Source organism: Mangifera indica, chromosome 3 (genome assembly GCF_011075055.1).
Source record: "Mangifera indica cultivar Alphonso chromosome 3, CATAS_Mindica_2.1, whole genome shotgun sequence".
Taxonomy (NCBI): Eukaryota; Viridiplantae; Streptophyta; class Magnoliopsida; order Sapindales; family Anacardiaceae; genus Mangifera; species Mangifera indica.
The window spans coordinates 410467-426825 of NC_058139.1; the positions used below are offsets into that span (position 1 = coordinate 410467).

General features: G+C 34.3%; 3 protein-coding genes across 6 annotated transcripts; 2 read left to right on the forward strand and 1 right to left on the reverse strand.

The window, feature by feature from the left end:
• Positions 1–3218: 3218 nt before the first annotated feature.
• On the forward strand, positions 3219–6062 carry LOC123211736 (BTB/POZ domain-containing protein At3g05675). 2 transcript variants are annotated; one of them, XM_044630595.1, is made up of 3 exons: positions 3229–3454; positions 4523–4691; positions 4900–6062. In XM_044630595.1, the coding sequence occupies exon 3, from the start codon at positions 5026–5028 to the stop codon at positions 5890–5892; it is 867 nt and encodes a 288-aa protein (XP_044486530.1). In that variant the 5' UTR covers positions 3229–3454; positions 4523–4691; positions 4900–5025; the 3' UTR covers positions 5893–6062. The 2 variants fall into 2 exon arrangements, with proteins under 2 accessions (XP_044486529.1, XP_044486530.1); XM_044630594.1 differs by having other exon boundaries at positions 3219–3454; positions 4523–6062.
• A 1697-nt stretch (positions 6063–7759) lies between these two features.
• On the forward strand, positions 7760–11551 carry LOC123211737 (ORM1-like protein 2). Its single transcript, XM_044630596.1, has 3 exons — positions 7760–8043; positions 10026–10174; positions 11259–11551. Exons 1-3 carry the CDS (start codon positions 7867–7869, stop codon positions 11395–11397), a joined length of 465 nt encoding a protein of 154 aa, XP_044486531.1. The 5' UTR covers positions 7760–7866; the 3' UTR covers positions 11398–11551.
• Positions 11552–13699: 2148 nt separating this feature from the next.
• LOC123210267 (dof zinc finger protein DOF4.6-like) lies at positions 13700–15868 on the reverse strand. Of its 3 annotated transcripts, XM_044628527.1 has the most exons (3): positions 15295–15450; positions 14257–15104; positions 13700–14013 (listed from the first exon to the last, which is right to left on the reverse strand). In XM_044628527.1, coding segments are annotated over exons 1-3 (969 nt in total). In that variant the 5' UTR covers positions 15415–15450; the 3' UTR covers positions 13700–14012. The 3 variants fall into 3 exon arrangements, with proteins under 3 accessions (XP_044484462.1, XP_044484463.1, XP_044484461.1); XM_044628528.1 differs by lacking the exon at positions 15295–15450 and adding an exon at positions 15587–15868 and having other exon boundaries at positions 13700–15104; XM_044628526.1 differs by having other exon boundaries at positions 13700–15104; positions 15295–15449.
• Between the last annotated feature and the right edge of the window lie 491 nt (positions 15869–16359).

The window sequence follows — 16359 nt, forward strand, 5'->3', positions numbered from 1 at the left end:
TTGTTCAACCAATAGTGGGTCATATGGGTAGCTTTGGTTAACTTTCTATCATATTTAATTCTTAGTGCATGCATAAAATTCCAAGATCCATATATCTATAATAATAATTAAACAATCTTGCAACATCTATAACCAAAATCTATCTTCCTTCAATCAAAAGTTATATCAAAATGCAAGCTGATTCCATACACAATGCGAAAGGATGTTGACTTAAAGAAAACTAGGTGAAAAAAAGTCAAGAGGATTAAATATTTAAAATTATGGTATATATGTAGCTATCATTCTGAATATTTATATCAAGTACGTTAGATTCTCTTGGAGCCTAAGTAATATTTTCGGTAAAGATCGACTCACCTAATATTAATCACAAAGAATGCCATAAAAAGCAGCATTTTTGTAAGTGCATGCATGCAAAGCTTTGGATTCAAACTTTCCGGATTGCATGCCTTTGTTTTTTCAAGTTTTCTTCGTCTTCACTCATCGTAGAGACCACACGTTATGAGAAATGAAAGGCAATGTCTGTATCATTTGCCCCGAGAAAAGGAAATAAGGTTTTGTCACTATGTAGAGCTGGTGTTGCGTCTTTGGAATTCTCTCCAATAAAGCTTCCAGGGAATCACTCTCTCTTTTATTGGAAGCGAAAGCTGGCAACCCTATTTTTGCTACCACATGTATAGCCTTTCAATTGTTTATTAAAGTGCATCAATTTATGGGTTTGAATTGAAACTCCTCCATTACTTGGAATTTATGTAACTGATCACTGAATCTAAGGTTTTCTCTCATTGGATGTCGGCTCTCATGTGAGATTGCGATGTATCTTCAAAGTTAGCTGTGAATCAATAGTTGAATGTGTAATCAATTAATCCATGATCAATCGTTTTGTTATTATTATTTTTTAGCTAGCCAGCATCGAAGCGGCCATAACGTGCACAAATGTTTTTGTTTACGGTAGGAAGCCTGCAATATGATTACATTACTGAAAACTAAGCCGGACCAACTGGATATCACTATAACAGCAAATTTCAATGCTACTAATCCTTACTTTATCATCCAAATAATAACTTAAACACTGTCACAGAGATCATTAATGAGGAAATACCAGGGAGGATGATCATGATTATAAAGATAAGACGAATAATATATAAGTGTATAGTTTGATCATATCTACATGATATTTTGAGCCCTTTAACATTGTGGTTCATAATCACGTGTTTAATCCTTTAAACTATAAGACCCATACCGTTTACGTTGGATCTATTCTCGAAAATATTCTAAAAGATGTCTTTTCTCCCTAACTATTTTGATTTAAGAAAATTTAAAAATACATTTCTTTATATAAAAATTAGAATATGACGCATCACAAATTGTGAAGTGGGAGAGAAAGGGATTTTATAATTGTCATATATTAATATATAAGTATGTAATTATATTTTTTGTATCTTATAAAATTAAAATTAATAAGGAAATATGTGATGGTGACTATAGATGTTATTCATGTAAATTTATATTGTTTTTGAATCCATGATTTTGATATGTAATTTCTATTGGCTTCAATTCTCCCTTACAATAAGAAGAAAAACTTTGTAGATTGTATTGAGTTAATTATGTGAACCAAATATATTAGCAGGCCCCTTCTTGCTAAGGTAAGTCCCCTACGTCTCTGTTACAGCTCTTGTCGATCCTCTACATTCGCTCTTATATTCAATCTTAATCTAGATCAATAATTCTTCAAATTTCACCGTCTATTTATTCTATCATAAGGTGTAAGTGAGTGCCGCTGTAGAGGATTATGTTCTCCGTGTTTGCGTTGCTAAGCAGGCGAATAACCTTGTGTGGAGTAGTGTGGACCATTTAGTTTCCAGCGGGAACACGATACTCAAGAACGGTCATCTTTCTTTCTTTCAAAATAAGACGCGTAGATGTACGATGAAATTCGATTTTGATTGACGGGTCAATCGGACGGCGGTTATTTTGAGGGCCAGTTGTCGGTGATGAAGGGGGCAAATAGCCTAACGGTTCAGATGCTTTTCACTGGTGAGGTGAGGGGCTCACTGTTGTGGGGAACCCAAAACCATGTGGTCCCTCTTTCTGTACTTCTGCCACGTCAGCATCATGTTTGGCGCTATGGTTACTGTTACGTATGATGATGGTAACTAGACGTAATCACTCTGGTCTTTTTAAGAATGCTTCCTTTGTTTTTTTTTTTGTCCAATAAATTTACAGTGGGCTGCCTCGAGGTAGGTTGACTAGGAGAGACACAGACTTGCATCGGAATGTCTTTTGTTCCGGATAGACTCAGAAATATAGAATAGAAAATAAAGTTGCAAAGTAAGTTTGAATTCCAAATGTTTTTTAAAATTTGAGATTCAAAATTGGATTGGGATTTATAATTTAAACTTATAATTTATTGATAAAATAATATGATTTTATATAATAATAAATGAAATAATATTAGTTTAATAATTAATTAATATAATTTGAATCTAATTATAAATCAAATTCAAATTGAATCTATCAAACTATTTTCTAAGACTTAGCCAACTTGACTTGGATTCATCTTTATGCGATCTAGCACTAAGAGGGTATTGGTTTGAAAATCCGTTGAAGTATATCAAAAACAAATTCTTTGGCACAATGTTTGTGTGATTTGATATGATATGATAAGCTCATATCCAGTTTAATCGAGAAATTAAGTCTGGACTAAATGCAAAAGTGATAGTCCCTCCCTGCTGCTGCAACGCAAGGTTCCTGTTAAAAATAATATAACTTACAATGGGCTTCTCTCCGGTCCAGTAAATAAATAAACTGGGCTGGGCTTGAAAAAAAAACAACAATTTGGAATTTAGTGTTTGGACAAACACTAGCAAAAGCAACTTGTGCAAGTGGGTCGATATTTTAATTGAAGCCTCTGATTATTATTATATCGGCTAATAAGATTGTACACTAGTCAACAACCGCTTCTGCCTTAAAAACATTGTTCACATCACAGTTATAATAATTCAATTATTTATCTATCACTTAATTAATAGGTGAAAAAATATTATTAAAAAAGAAATTTGCAGCTTGTCAAGTCAAGTGGCCATAAAAACAAACAACCGAAACAAATCAATTTCCGGTACTTAAGATTTTATTAAATTATTACATAATCAAATCACTCCTCTGGCATCCAATTACATTTGTGGTAGTAGTAATTGTTCAATTTCCATAATAGCCTAAGTGTTCAAGCAGAAGCTTCAGGCTAATAATGTAATTACACATTTTAGATTCTGTAACGTCTGTCAGTCACTTCACTTCTCTCACAAACTGGAACTGAACTCAGAAGGAGAGAGCTTTCATCCAAAACCTAGTAAATGGCTCTGGCTTCACCTTTCTTCTGACCGTGACTGGCTTTTTCTTCTCTGCGGTTAGATTCAAGTCTGTTCCTCAATTTAGGACGATTACATCCGTTTCAAAGGTGAGTCTTTCATGATCATTTGTTTTTTTTTTTTTTTCAGCTCAGACTATTGGATTTCTTGGAATAATTATATACTGTTGAATCCGAATTTCCATTTAATCTGATTCCTTTTTTTCCTTTCTGGATTATTATTTGGATGGGCATTTCTCTGTGAAATGTTAATGTTATTATTTGAGATGTAGCTTTTAATATTTGTCTTAAGATGTATATATATATGAGTGTTGGTCTGTTTGAATCGAGATATGAATGAGAACTTGTAAGAGAGTTGCTATGTCCTTTGCCTTATTGAAGGTAGAGTTCTGCCGAAAACCTGAGGAATTGAAAACAATGATTTAGAGTAACTGCAGAAAGACATCCTATTCCATGATTGGAGAGTTGTGTTAGTTGTTGTTGTATAGTGGTGAGTCTGATCACCCAAATTCTATAAAGGGTTATATGAAATTGAGAAGTTAGGATTTGAAAGGTGATTTTTCAAAGAGATATGCGGTGGTAGAACCAGCTTGCTTGTCTAGTTAAACAAAGTGGTTATGACCTATGAGCAAGAGTGACTTACCCTAGTGTGTGTACCACTTGTTTGTGAAAATACAACCAACAAGTACAAATATTAAGTATCTTTCAACTATAGGTTATAAATAAAAAGTTGTATTAAATTATATGGAAAGAGAGTGTGAGTGCCACAAAACAGTGAGAGCTAAGATTAAGAGCTCATATAGAGAGAACAAAGAAATCTCTTCTTCATTCATACTGAAATTTCATTATCATTTACCATTGGTTTTTCCCGTATTGGGATTTTCACATAAATACTTTGTGCATTTTGCAGTTTGTTTTCTTCAGGTTTCATAACAGTTGTTTAAAAATGATTGGATTTGTAAACCATCATTTTCTGCTGCTCTGCCTTTGTAAATGAGGGATCATTAATCTTCAAGCATATTCTTATGAAGTCATACCAGTTTATGTTGCACATAGTGGATTTGAAGATAGTTTTATTTTTATTTGTTCCATTTCAATTCTCTGTTCATACCTTATTTGCGATTGACATATGAAAATTTTGGCTATCATCTTTTCCAGCTACACCTTCAAGTCGATGTCAATTCTCTTGATTGCATGAAGCATGAACACTCTGTTTCACTTCTCCACACATGGACATTATTATGGCGGAGAAGCCCTATAAACTTGGTGACCAGAATACTAGTGATATTGTTGTACAGTTGAGAAATTATGAAGGAAGACCTGAAAGGTTCTACTCTCACTCATTCATTCTTATAAATAAGAGCAAATTCTTTGCTGATAAGCTGTCCTGTCTGGACTCTGGCGCATCTATTGAAATTCAGTGCTCAAAGTCCAATTATGATTATCATGTTAAACTTTTAAGATTGCTGTATCTCCCTATTGAGGCATTTTGGGATTCTTTGGATACTGTCAAATCTGCCATTGGTATTCTTCAGGTAGCTGTTGGTTTTGGTTGTGAAGAGATCGCAAAGGCCTGTGTTCAGTACCTGGAAGCCATTCCTTGGGAGGACAAGGAAGAGGAGGAAATTCTAAAAACAGTTTCAAAGCTGGGACCAATAGCCATGCCTATATTAGCCAGGATCCAACCTGTAGATGCAAGGGCTACAAAGAATGTTCTTGTTTCAGCAATTCGTTTTGCCACTTCCATTGGTGGATCATGTCCGCCATTTGATGACAATCTTAGAACATCTGCTCAAGAACAAGTCGAATACATGCTAGCAGCAGATGCTGACACCCCATTAATTACATCTGATGATGAGGTAAAATCAGTAGTGAAAATGGGTCTTTCTAAAATTTGTTCTTCATTTGAAAAGGAATTGTCTTCCCTGCTTTTGGAGTCTGATCTCACATCCGAGACAGCCGAGGATAAAATAAGGCAGTGTCTTTTGGATATTGAATGGATGTCCAACATACTTCCGAAGATGGATTTGATGAAGGAATTTGTTACAAATTGGACTGAAATCTCTGATAAAATATTGGGGGTTATTGAAGACAAGAAACTTGATTCTTCCATGTGGGCATTGAAATTAAAGGTAATAGAATTGACGGGAAAAGTCTTGGATGCAGTTGGTTATGGTAGTGTGATACTCCCAGCACCATGCCGAGTAAAACTGCTAAAGACATGGCTACCTTATATAAGAAAAATGAAGCCCCTTCTGGAATTGAAGAGTAGCAAGGAGGTAGAGTTCCCTCACAAGATGGACGAAGACCTCTGCGGGAACATAGAGGAAGCAATCGTCCAGCTAGTACTGGCATTACCATCAAACGATCAAGCTGAAATACTAACAGACTGGATGAAAACTGAGCAGGTAAAGTATCCGGACTTGAGCGAAGCCTTTGAAGTGTGGTGTTTTAGAACCAAGTCAGCCAAGAGAAGATTGCTAGAAGGAGGATTGGATAGAGTTGGCAATGCCACCCTTAGCCTTTGAGTTGTAAAATTAAATTTTCTCATCTCCACTTTGTTTCCAAGAAGTTGAACAGATACAACTTCCGAATATGATTCAGTGCAAGAATCAATCACCAGTAGTCCTTCACTTGAGCAAGAACAATATAATCACATGTTTCATATTCATGAAATAAAATTAACATTAAGAAAGGTGACCACGAGTTTTGCAGTAAGATTGTGAGTTTGATTCGGTTTGGCATTGTAAACCTACTAAAATAAATTCCGTTCTTTCGAAACAACCCGTCGGATTGAGACCTAGAGATCAGTTGGGTCTAGGTAGGGCAAATTTGATTTCTGCAATTGGACCGGTGTGCAATTGATCCAGTCAAACCGTCAAATCATAACGATCAAACCATAAAACATTTTTTAAATTGAATTTGTTATATATAAATGTGATTTGAGTTTTATATTTAATAATTAAATAAAAATATTTAATTTAGTAATATATCCGTCAAACCAGGTTTAGTTTTAAAACAATGCTTTAACTAACCTAGTTATGAAATTTCCTTAAAAAGGCACATGTAACATAATAAACTATTTTAAACTATATAATAATTTTTTTAATTAAAAAGAATGTAATAAAATATAGTTAAAAATTATAAAAATGAAAAGTAAATCTAAAATTGAATTTGTATATAGTTTTGTTAACTTTTGCGTAATGGACACCACTGAGGGTAGCGAATGTCTTCGTTACCCCTAATTAAATTAATTTGGAAATATACCTCCTAGGGATGGCAATTTGGGCCCGACTTTAGGGGTCCCAACCCTCCCCGACCCTAACGGGGAGGGGATTCCCCGATAAAAACGGGGAAAGGGGCGAGGATGGGGATAAAAAAAATCCCCGTAATCGGGGACGGGTCGGGGACGGGGATACATGTGTCCCCGCCCCTCCCCTCCCCTCCCCTCCCCCTAAATCTAATATATTAATATAATAATTTATAAACTATTAAGTTTTAGAAAATTTTACATTATGATTTATTAAAATTATAACTTTAATTTTACTAATTTTTGAATTATCAATTATTAGTTTTTACTAATTTCTAAACTATTAATATAATATATTAAAAAAACCTAGAATTTCATTATCATAAAATGTAAATGCACCAAATTAATTTTATTTCAACTTCAAAACTTAGTTAGTCAATCCACTAGGTTTTACACACAAAAAATAATAAATTATAAACTTAATAAAATCAATTGAAGTGAATGAAAAGTGTTAAATTTAATGTTATTATAAAATTACCCTAAATCACATACATGAAGAGCTACTAATGAAGAGATTGATTATTGCATATTGTTAGATTTTATAAAAACTTTATATTTGAACTAAAATAACAAAGAATATTTTATAGCTCTTGTAGCAAATGATAGTTTGGAAAAATATGATTTATTTTATTTATTGAAATATATAAAAAAAATTAAAATTTATATTTATGGGTATGGGGAGGGGATTTTTCCCTGCGGGGACGGGGCGGGGATGGGGAGGGGATTTTTCCCCACGGGGACGGGGAGGAGATTTTTCCCCGCGGGGACAGGGAGGGGATGGGGAGGGGATTTTCCTTCGCGGGGAGGGGATGGGGATTATTTTTTATCCCCGCAACGGGGACGGGACGGGGACGGGGATTGATATCCCTTACGGGGACGGGGACGGGGATTGATATCCCCTCCCCGCCCCTCCCCATTGCCATCCCTAATACCTCCCTTATATACGAGGGTAATACGGTAATTTAAAAATAAACAACTAAAATCCAATCAGATGGGTTAATATTAATTCTTAATTATAATTATAGTAACCAATTACCTCTGCTTAATCAGCCGCCAGCTCATCCATCTTTCTCTATAATATATACCCGTCATTTCCGAAATCTGCAGAGTTCACAAGGCAAAGTCGGACTCGAGAAGAAGCTTTAAATAGTAAGTCTCCTGTGGGAAAGCGGAACGGAAGTGAAATCCAGAAATGTACGTGAGAGCAGTGCCACCGACGGATCTGAACAAGAACACTGAGTGGTTCACCTACCCGGGAGTGTGGAGCACTTACATTTTGATTCTATTTTTCTCATGGCTTATTGTTCTTTCTCTCTTTCATTGCACCCCTGGCATGGCTTGGACAATCGTACACCTCTTTCATTTTCTTGTGAGTTTCTTTTTTTTATTTTTCATTCGATTACCTCTGTTTGTTCTCGATCTGTTTCTTTCCTTCATATATATACATGAAAAATCTGTTTTTTCTGTTGGTATAATTGTCAAAAGATTTTCTTTTGACTTGTATTGGTTTTGGAGTTTTGGATTAGAGATTGCCCTGTTGCTAATTTATTTACTTGTTATTATTTTTGCAAGATTTGGATCATCTTAAAACAACCTAGACCCACATCTTGTTCGCTTTGGTGCTTCTATGCAGATGAATTATTAGGCTTTTATTGTGAAATTTGGATTTGATAAGATGAATATGTTTCTAATGAATAAGTTTGTATGCGATTTTATATTTGCGAGAAAGATGACGATTATCTAGTTCGTTTGTTTAAGATATAAGTAGATTTTTTATTGATCCAGCAAGTGCAACAAGTTTTGCTGGTTGATGATGCATTTGACGTTTGACCTTCTATTTTTCTTGACTGAGCAGTGTTCATTGTTTCCATCATAATTTTCTCTTGAAAACTCTGATTCATACATGGTTGGTGGTGGCGTCAGAAACTAGACTAATGTAGCTTTCCAAAAAGTCATGACTCTTTTTTAGATTCCAAGTATGTTGAGATATACAGGGCTTGAAAGTGAGATGTTGAGAGTTGTGTCTTGGAAGTAATAACTCCTAGTTTTTATCTCATGTATTTAATTTCCTATATGTGTTCCTTTGTGATTTGTGCTATTATTAGTCTGTAAATAGCTTTGTACCTAGAGGTGGAAATGTCTCTTTCTTCAATCTTGTGCAGTCGAGTTTATAGCATTCTGTCTTTGTTCTTCCTGAACCCCTATGTCTTTCCTGCATTAGATTAGGACTTCTATCTCTAGCAAAATTACATTTATTCTTTGATTTGTGGAAAACTCTGAATGAATTATAACCATATTCTTCTTACTTGTAGGCCTTTTAGATATCACTTAAACCACATATTCTTTTTTATACCTATGTTTCTTTGTTTTGTTGTTCAATTTTGGTTGATAATGGCGTATAGATAGCTTCTAGACAAAGTTTTGGATTATCTTTGTAATTGGAGGATGGCACTTTTGCTTTCTGTTAGTTGTTCTGATCCAATTGTTTCTTGGGTCAGAATCTAATATGAATGTGGTGTTTGGTAACAATCAGTAGGTATGTTTGAGTAAAAAGGTGATTGGAGTTAAACACATGAAAACCTCAAATGTAGAATCGCAATAAACAATCTTCAATATGCTACTATCTTTTTTTACTTTGGGTTCCTTGAATCATTTGTTTTTCCAATTTTTCTTGCATCTATAATGGACGCAGGTAGGTTCAAAAATGCATTATCCAGTATGATAATGTCTATCATTTGGTTCTACTGATCTGTATGAGAGAGTGTTGGGTAGGAAAGATATACTATGTCGTTTTTATGTCCAATAGTATCCCATTGCCTATATATTTATTTCCTCAACCTAACCACCAAAATAATTGGCTAACTTTAAAACAAAGAAATTTTGTTAGATTGCGTACAAATGATGTGATATGTCCATCTCATTGAGGACTTTCACATTGTATAAATATTTATCCTTTAGTTTTTTTTTTTTTTTTCCCTTTTGGTTTGTTCATTTGACTATATTTCTTTTGGATATGGTTTCCTTTAGCATTCATTTAATTCAATTAATATAACAGCACCCTGCATGGTTCTCATTAAACCCTGTGTTAGATCAGACTTGAGTTGTATTTTGATTCTGAATTAAAATTAGTTTAAGCTGGTTGTATGTGTAAGTTGTTTTGTGTCTTCTGGAGTAAAAGAATAACCCTGTATTTTGCAAGAGAGAGAATTGTTTGTTGGATGGAAATTGTTTGTCCACTTTATAGTTTTGATAGAGAATTTGTGATAGCAGTGTCTCTTGCTCTTATATGGTCTTTCTTACCTGAATATATGACATCGCATTATTGTGAATGTTTTTTGCTTCTTACTTCAGGTTACTTATCACTTCTTCCATTGGAAGAAAGGAACACCATTTGCTGATGATCAGGGCATTTACAACCAGTTGACATGGTGGGAGCAAATAGACAATGGCAAGCAACTCACTCGCAACAGAAAGTTTTTGACTGTTGTACCTGTTGTGCTGTAAGTAATTTGCTCTCAGTACATGGGCCTTTTGTTCAAATTGTCTATTAAATGGATTGCATTTAAAAAGAAATTAAATTGAGAAAACTGGAGGGTAGTTCACATCTTTGTAGGATGATCAGACAACATGATTAAACTTAGGGTTATGATTTGATCTTTAGCTGCATATTATTCATTTAATTTTATTTGTTGATGTGAGGTTTTTGTTTGAATTTGGGGAAAAATCATCTCTCTGTGAACATAGCCATTTGCGGACTAAATTGTAGCTCATAGATAAACACACATATCTCCAAGGGGCAAGTCATGCATTTATCCTATCAATAAAACTATGTGCACTCACAACAATTAATAATCGAATACCAAAGATGATGTGTCACCATATGATTAAGTTATTTTAAATTAAAGATAAAATAACATTTAATCATATATTGACAAATCATCATTAGTATATAAATTGGTATTCATTATAAGCGTACATAACATCACTTTAACCCATCCTCCATCAGCCTTCAAGTTTGACTTATATATTATTAAAATAGTTAACTTTGGCATGAGGGGAGAATGAGGCGTTGCGTGGTCGAATTGAGTTTGAACACTATTTCTAGATTTTTAGTTGGTTTGTTGTTGATCTCAGTGTCATTATTCCTTGTGTCACTAACATTTTGACTTAAATCTCTCATTAAACTATCCCACAAGGCTTTTGTTTTCTTTTTTAGAGAAAAGAATGATATGTCAATACCATGATTAATTGGAAAAGCAGATACATACATACATACATACATACATATATGCGTTCACATTCTAATCATGAGCTTCTTCCTTTTCTCCCTTATCAAGAGGACAGTGGGACAATTCTTCAAAGGAAAACAAAAAAACTGGCTTTTATATATTTTATTCCATCTTATAACTAATGTGTTTGGAGACTTTTTCTTTCCTTCTTGTGTGGCTGATATTAGTCTGATGTGTCAATATCTTGCATTTTATTTAGCTATCCATATTAGTGAAAGCTGATGTTGTTTGTTTCTTAGGAAAACCTTTCCTTGACCTCCATTAAAATTTATCTTTTTCTGTTTGCGTCTTTCAGGTATTTGATAGCCTCACACACAACAGACTATCAAAATCCGATGCTGTTCTTCAATACCCTAGCCGTCTTTGTACTAGTGGTTGCAAAATTTCCGAACATGCACAAGGTCCGTATATTTGGGATCAATGCTGATCACTGAACTGCTGAGCAAGAAGTTGATATTTCTTCATTTTAGTTACTAGTTTTGTTCATTTTTGTATTCCATCTAAATGGTGATATCCCTGTACAGATGTTGATACTGGAAAGGGTACATTATTTTTTATTTATCAAGTTAATACGTGTACCTTCTCTCATCACTAGCTCGGTTCCTCTGATTTCATGCTGCCAAAGTTCTGCATTTTGTCACAGACCTGGTAGATATATCACCGGTCGTGACATTTGCACTGATGAAGCTCAATCTTGCAAATCGCATCTTTCGATTAGGGTTTTTTTGCGCACTCCTGATACAAAGTTACAAATAGGGGTGGATTTGAACCAATCTTAGTTTGAACAAGTGTCAGTTTGCTTTTGATTTGAATCTAAACAATAGCTAGGTTGAATTTGAATTTGAATTTGTTAGAATGGTCAACAATGACAGCAAAGAGGACCATGGGTCGACAGAAAAAACAAAGAAGAATCGCTTTAGGGAAGAATTGCTGATGAGTCTTTGAATTCGAGCTGAACTTATAAATTTGAATATTAGTCAGCTCCATTTGAATTTGTTGCGAGGTAGATGGGATATGTCGTTTGAATGATAGAGGTAGCAGGCAGATAAGTCGTTTATGAACAGTCTAATGACTTGATAGCCGAAACGACTTGGCTGCTATTAGCCTACCTAGTGATTTGAAGTGCCATGAAGCCTCTGGAAACGAGTAACTTGAGAATGAAGGCTATACTGTGTGCTTTTGTCCTCGATTTCACGGTACTTGAAACGTGGGAGAACATAAGAAATCAATAGATTAATTTTTTCCATAGCTTTTCGTCTTTTCTAATAGTTTTTTGTTTTTATCGATAATTCTAATTTTTCTTTTTTTTTTTAATGTTTTCAATTGTTTCTTTGATGACTTCGTTATCAATTCAAACCAGATTTTTTAGTTTAAACCAAGTTTCAGTCGGTCTCTATTTGAGTACAGTGCCTCTGCATGAGTACATAAATTAACCTCAAGCAGTCCCAACCCAAGTTATGGAGTCAAAAAGGCAATGGAAAAAGCAATTTGACAATTTAATGAAGAAAGAGTAAAGCTCAAGAGAAAATCAAGGCTGAAAGGGCAATGGGTTAATAATCTATGCATAGATTTTATAATATTCATACCAGATATGGCTACCGGAGGCATTAAATTACTAGCTTTGACTGCAATTTTTCCTATGTAAAAATGAAAATATGATATTCTTATTCTCATCCACTGTCAAACAAAACTCACCGTTCACAAGGATCATAATAATTTGGATGAATTATTCAGGCAACAACCAGGAAAAGTGTTTTTACCATATCTTCCTCCTTCCGTTTAGATTTATCATTTCTATAACCAGCAGCCATATTGAACAATTAATCTTTTAATGGAAGATAAACCAAAGTTTTAACAGGCAACTGGACTGGACATCCAGGTTTCCCAAACAGCCCCATTAAGTCAGAATTTGGCAAAACCAGATGACCCCATTTTAATTATAATTAATACCTGAGAGGACGATGTGTCTATTAATCTAACTCTTTGGCAATTGGAAATGGCAGTTGATTGAGTGGCATACAGCAAGGAAAAAAAAATGAAGTAATATATTATACAGATAATAACAATAAAGGGGTTCTAGGTCAAGTTAGTGGGTTGTATTATTCTTGAGCACACTTGCCAAGGGGAATGTTTGTGGGGTCCCTTTTCAAGACTCAAGAGAATAAGGGTTTGTCAGATCAGATCAGATGTATCTCTCTCAATGGAAGAAAAAGGAAAGAGGGCTCAAGGTAGTTGGAGTGGCAATTGTGAGGCCTCCTAAACAATAAAAACAGTATTAGCTTCGAAACTAGATCAGATTATTGATTTATATAGTGCAGTATTGTAGAATGATCACTAAATCTGAGGTTTTCTTTTGCTTAACATGATTGATTCAAGTTTGATATATATATATATATATATATAAAAGAGGGTATGGAATACAAGTAATCATCACTCTATAGGGATGGAAATGAAGTATGGTGATTTGTGACAGTGAGAAAGAGAGACTCTTCAAAACTGGTCTCATTTAGAAGCCAGAACTTTTTACTCACTTTGTTTGCTTTATTACATTGTCATGTGGAAGGATCAGATTTCTTACCTGCCGGGCTCTTCTTCTCCAGCTTTTATTTGCCTCTTTATCCATATATTAATATCTCCAACCTAGAATTAATCAATCTTTGCGGTTCTTTGAGACCCAAAATGATCTCTCATGACATAACCTGTCTACAGAAAGGAAGACGGAAGCAAAGAAATATATGGAGAGAATTCATGCCACCATTGCAACTTTTTGAGATTTGATCAGTACATTTAATAACACAAAGCAATTTTCACCTGTAAGAAACTCCTTACAAACTTGCACATTATACATTATTTATAATTTGTACCAAGCAAGCAGTAACACATAAATACCGGGTTGCCCTTCTCCTCTCTTTCTGTGGATCCATGATAACATGAAATAAAGGGCATAAAGCAAGCCCTCTTCTACTTGTAATTTACTTTACCCTAAAAGAATCTGGGCCAATTTATATATCAAGCTTGACTGATGATCAGTATCTCATGTCACCACCATTCTGAAGCCAACCAAAAATTAAGCTTCAAATTCCAACGCCATTACCAAAGAGCAAGGAAGATAATAAACAAAGAGGCAAAGTAAAGAGAGAAAGAAATCCATGTACCCTAGTATTTGTTAGTAATGAGAAATCCAAACAAGTCACCCACCTTAACAAATTCATTTAAGTTAAGAAAAAAAAACCCAAAAAAAAATAATAATAAAGAAAAAGACCCAAATTATTTTTTAATCATATATATTTTACCATGATCCTCCCCCTAACATTCCAGTCCAATAGCCAGAAGAATCTCCATGCTCTCTAGTCTGTTCAATATCAGTTGAACTAGAAACTTGTTTCAATTCTTCAAATGGGAACAACAGCCTTCCAGTGCTAGTCTGTTGAACACCAGGGAGACTCTCATACCCATTTACTCCAAGTCCATCTAAAGAGAAATTTAGGGTTGGTTTAAAATCTTGCATAGCAAAGCCAGGTGTATAAACAGCGCCTGGATCTGGAACCTGCATCGGCATGAAAGTATTCAACCCTCTTGAAGAAATTCCGGTGAGCAGCTCCAAAGCTGAAAGGTGAGATGTAGTTGATGAAGAAGAAGGAATTTGGTGGTTCTTGTTGTTGTTGCTGTCAATATCCGGAACTTGAACAAATTCAGAGATACTTCTGAAACCTTGAGAAACTGGGAAAGCTAAGTTGAGATCTTGTCCTTCATTGATCTTAGGGTTTTGAGTAGAAGACTGTGACAGTCTTGGTGGTGTAACAAGATCAGGAAGCTTCTTTGATGATGAAGAAGAAGAAGATGAAAATGAGGAAGAAGAAGATGATGATGATGAAGATCTCTTGTTCTTCCTTGAACCACCTCCAACAGGAATATTTCTCAGAGACCCACCTTCAGTCCAGTACCTTCTACAAGTCTTACAGAAATACCTCGGTTGTGTGAGACTGTAGTTGTTATAGTAACAGAACTTGGTATTGGTAGAATTGCACCTTGGACAATTCAAAGGTGGTGCTTCTTTTTGAGGCCTTGTCTTCCTATCTAAAGGGGCTGGCTTTGGGCATGTATTTGTGACTATCTCTTCTATCGGTTTCACCACTATCTCCTGGAAAAGCGGAAAAGAAAAACAATATTTCAAAAAGAAGAGATCGAAACAAATAAAAGGACATAAAGAAACAATAACTTGAAGATCAAACAAGAAGATGAGCACTGAAAATAAAAATTCAACACTGAAGATTAAAAAGATGGCAACAGGCAAACAAACAAACAAAATCAAACAAGGGCAGCTGCTTTACACGTTTCAAGATCATAACATCCCAACATAAAAGAAGAAAAAAAATTAAAAAAGAGCTCCTTTTCTTTATCACATAGGCAGAAGAGAAAGATAAAGTGAAAAATATTGAAGAACTGATCATGAAAACCAAATCCAATCAAGTGGGGACTTGCACTAGCCATGAACACAACATCATCCTTTATTAGTCATAAAATAAAATAAAATAAAAGAACCCCATATACAATTAAACTTTTCTGAAGATAAAAAAGCCAACAGCTTGATGAACACGGTAGTTAGTAGCTAGATTTCCCTACCTGTGGCCATTGAGCAGTATCCATGATGAAACTTGAGCGGAAGGAGGAAGAAACGGTATCTCCAAGAGAGCAAAAAAAAAAAAAAAAAAAATCAGGGCTTTAAGTTGCAATTTGTTTAAAAAGTTGGAAAAAGGAATGCCTGAGACGGATTTTAGCCTGTGGACGTTCTATGTGTATCCATCTCTCAAATGCTCAACGAGAGTTAATGTGCTGCGTGAGTGTGCTCTGAGAGCGAAAGAGAGAGAAAGAGAAAGAGTGACCGGCAAGTAGTTTTGTCTTAATGAATAAAATATTACACTTAATATGTCATTTTATTCTCTTTGCGAATATATGTCATCTATTTATACATTACATGAAATTAAATTATTTTGAGATTTACTCAAAATGGATGAATTAAGTATTGATAAATTAATACTCACATATAATTTAAGATTATTTAATTTTATATTTGATACAAAATAATTTTAATCTAAATATTCAAGGGATGTTTGGTTAGGAGTATTAAAGATTACTCTAGTAATCTATCTTTTATTATTTACATTACTTTGTTTAATTTATAAATAATAAAAAATTTCGATAATATTCTATTACCAAAGGTGATGTGACACATAATATAAGAGGTAATCTAATTATCATCTCCACTTTAGGTATTAAAAGATTATCAAAGTAATCTTAATTTTATTATAATTATATCTTTATTTATTTATTTTTTTAGGGTAAAAATACTCTCATTTTTTATTAATATAATAAATAACATAAAAAAATATTTTGGA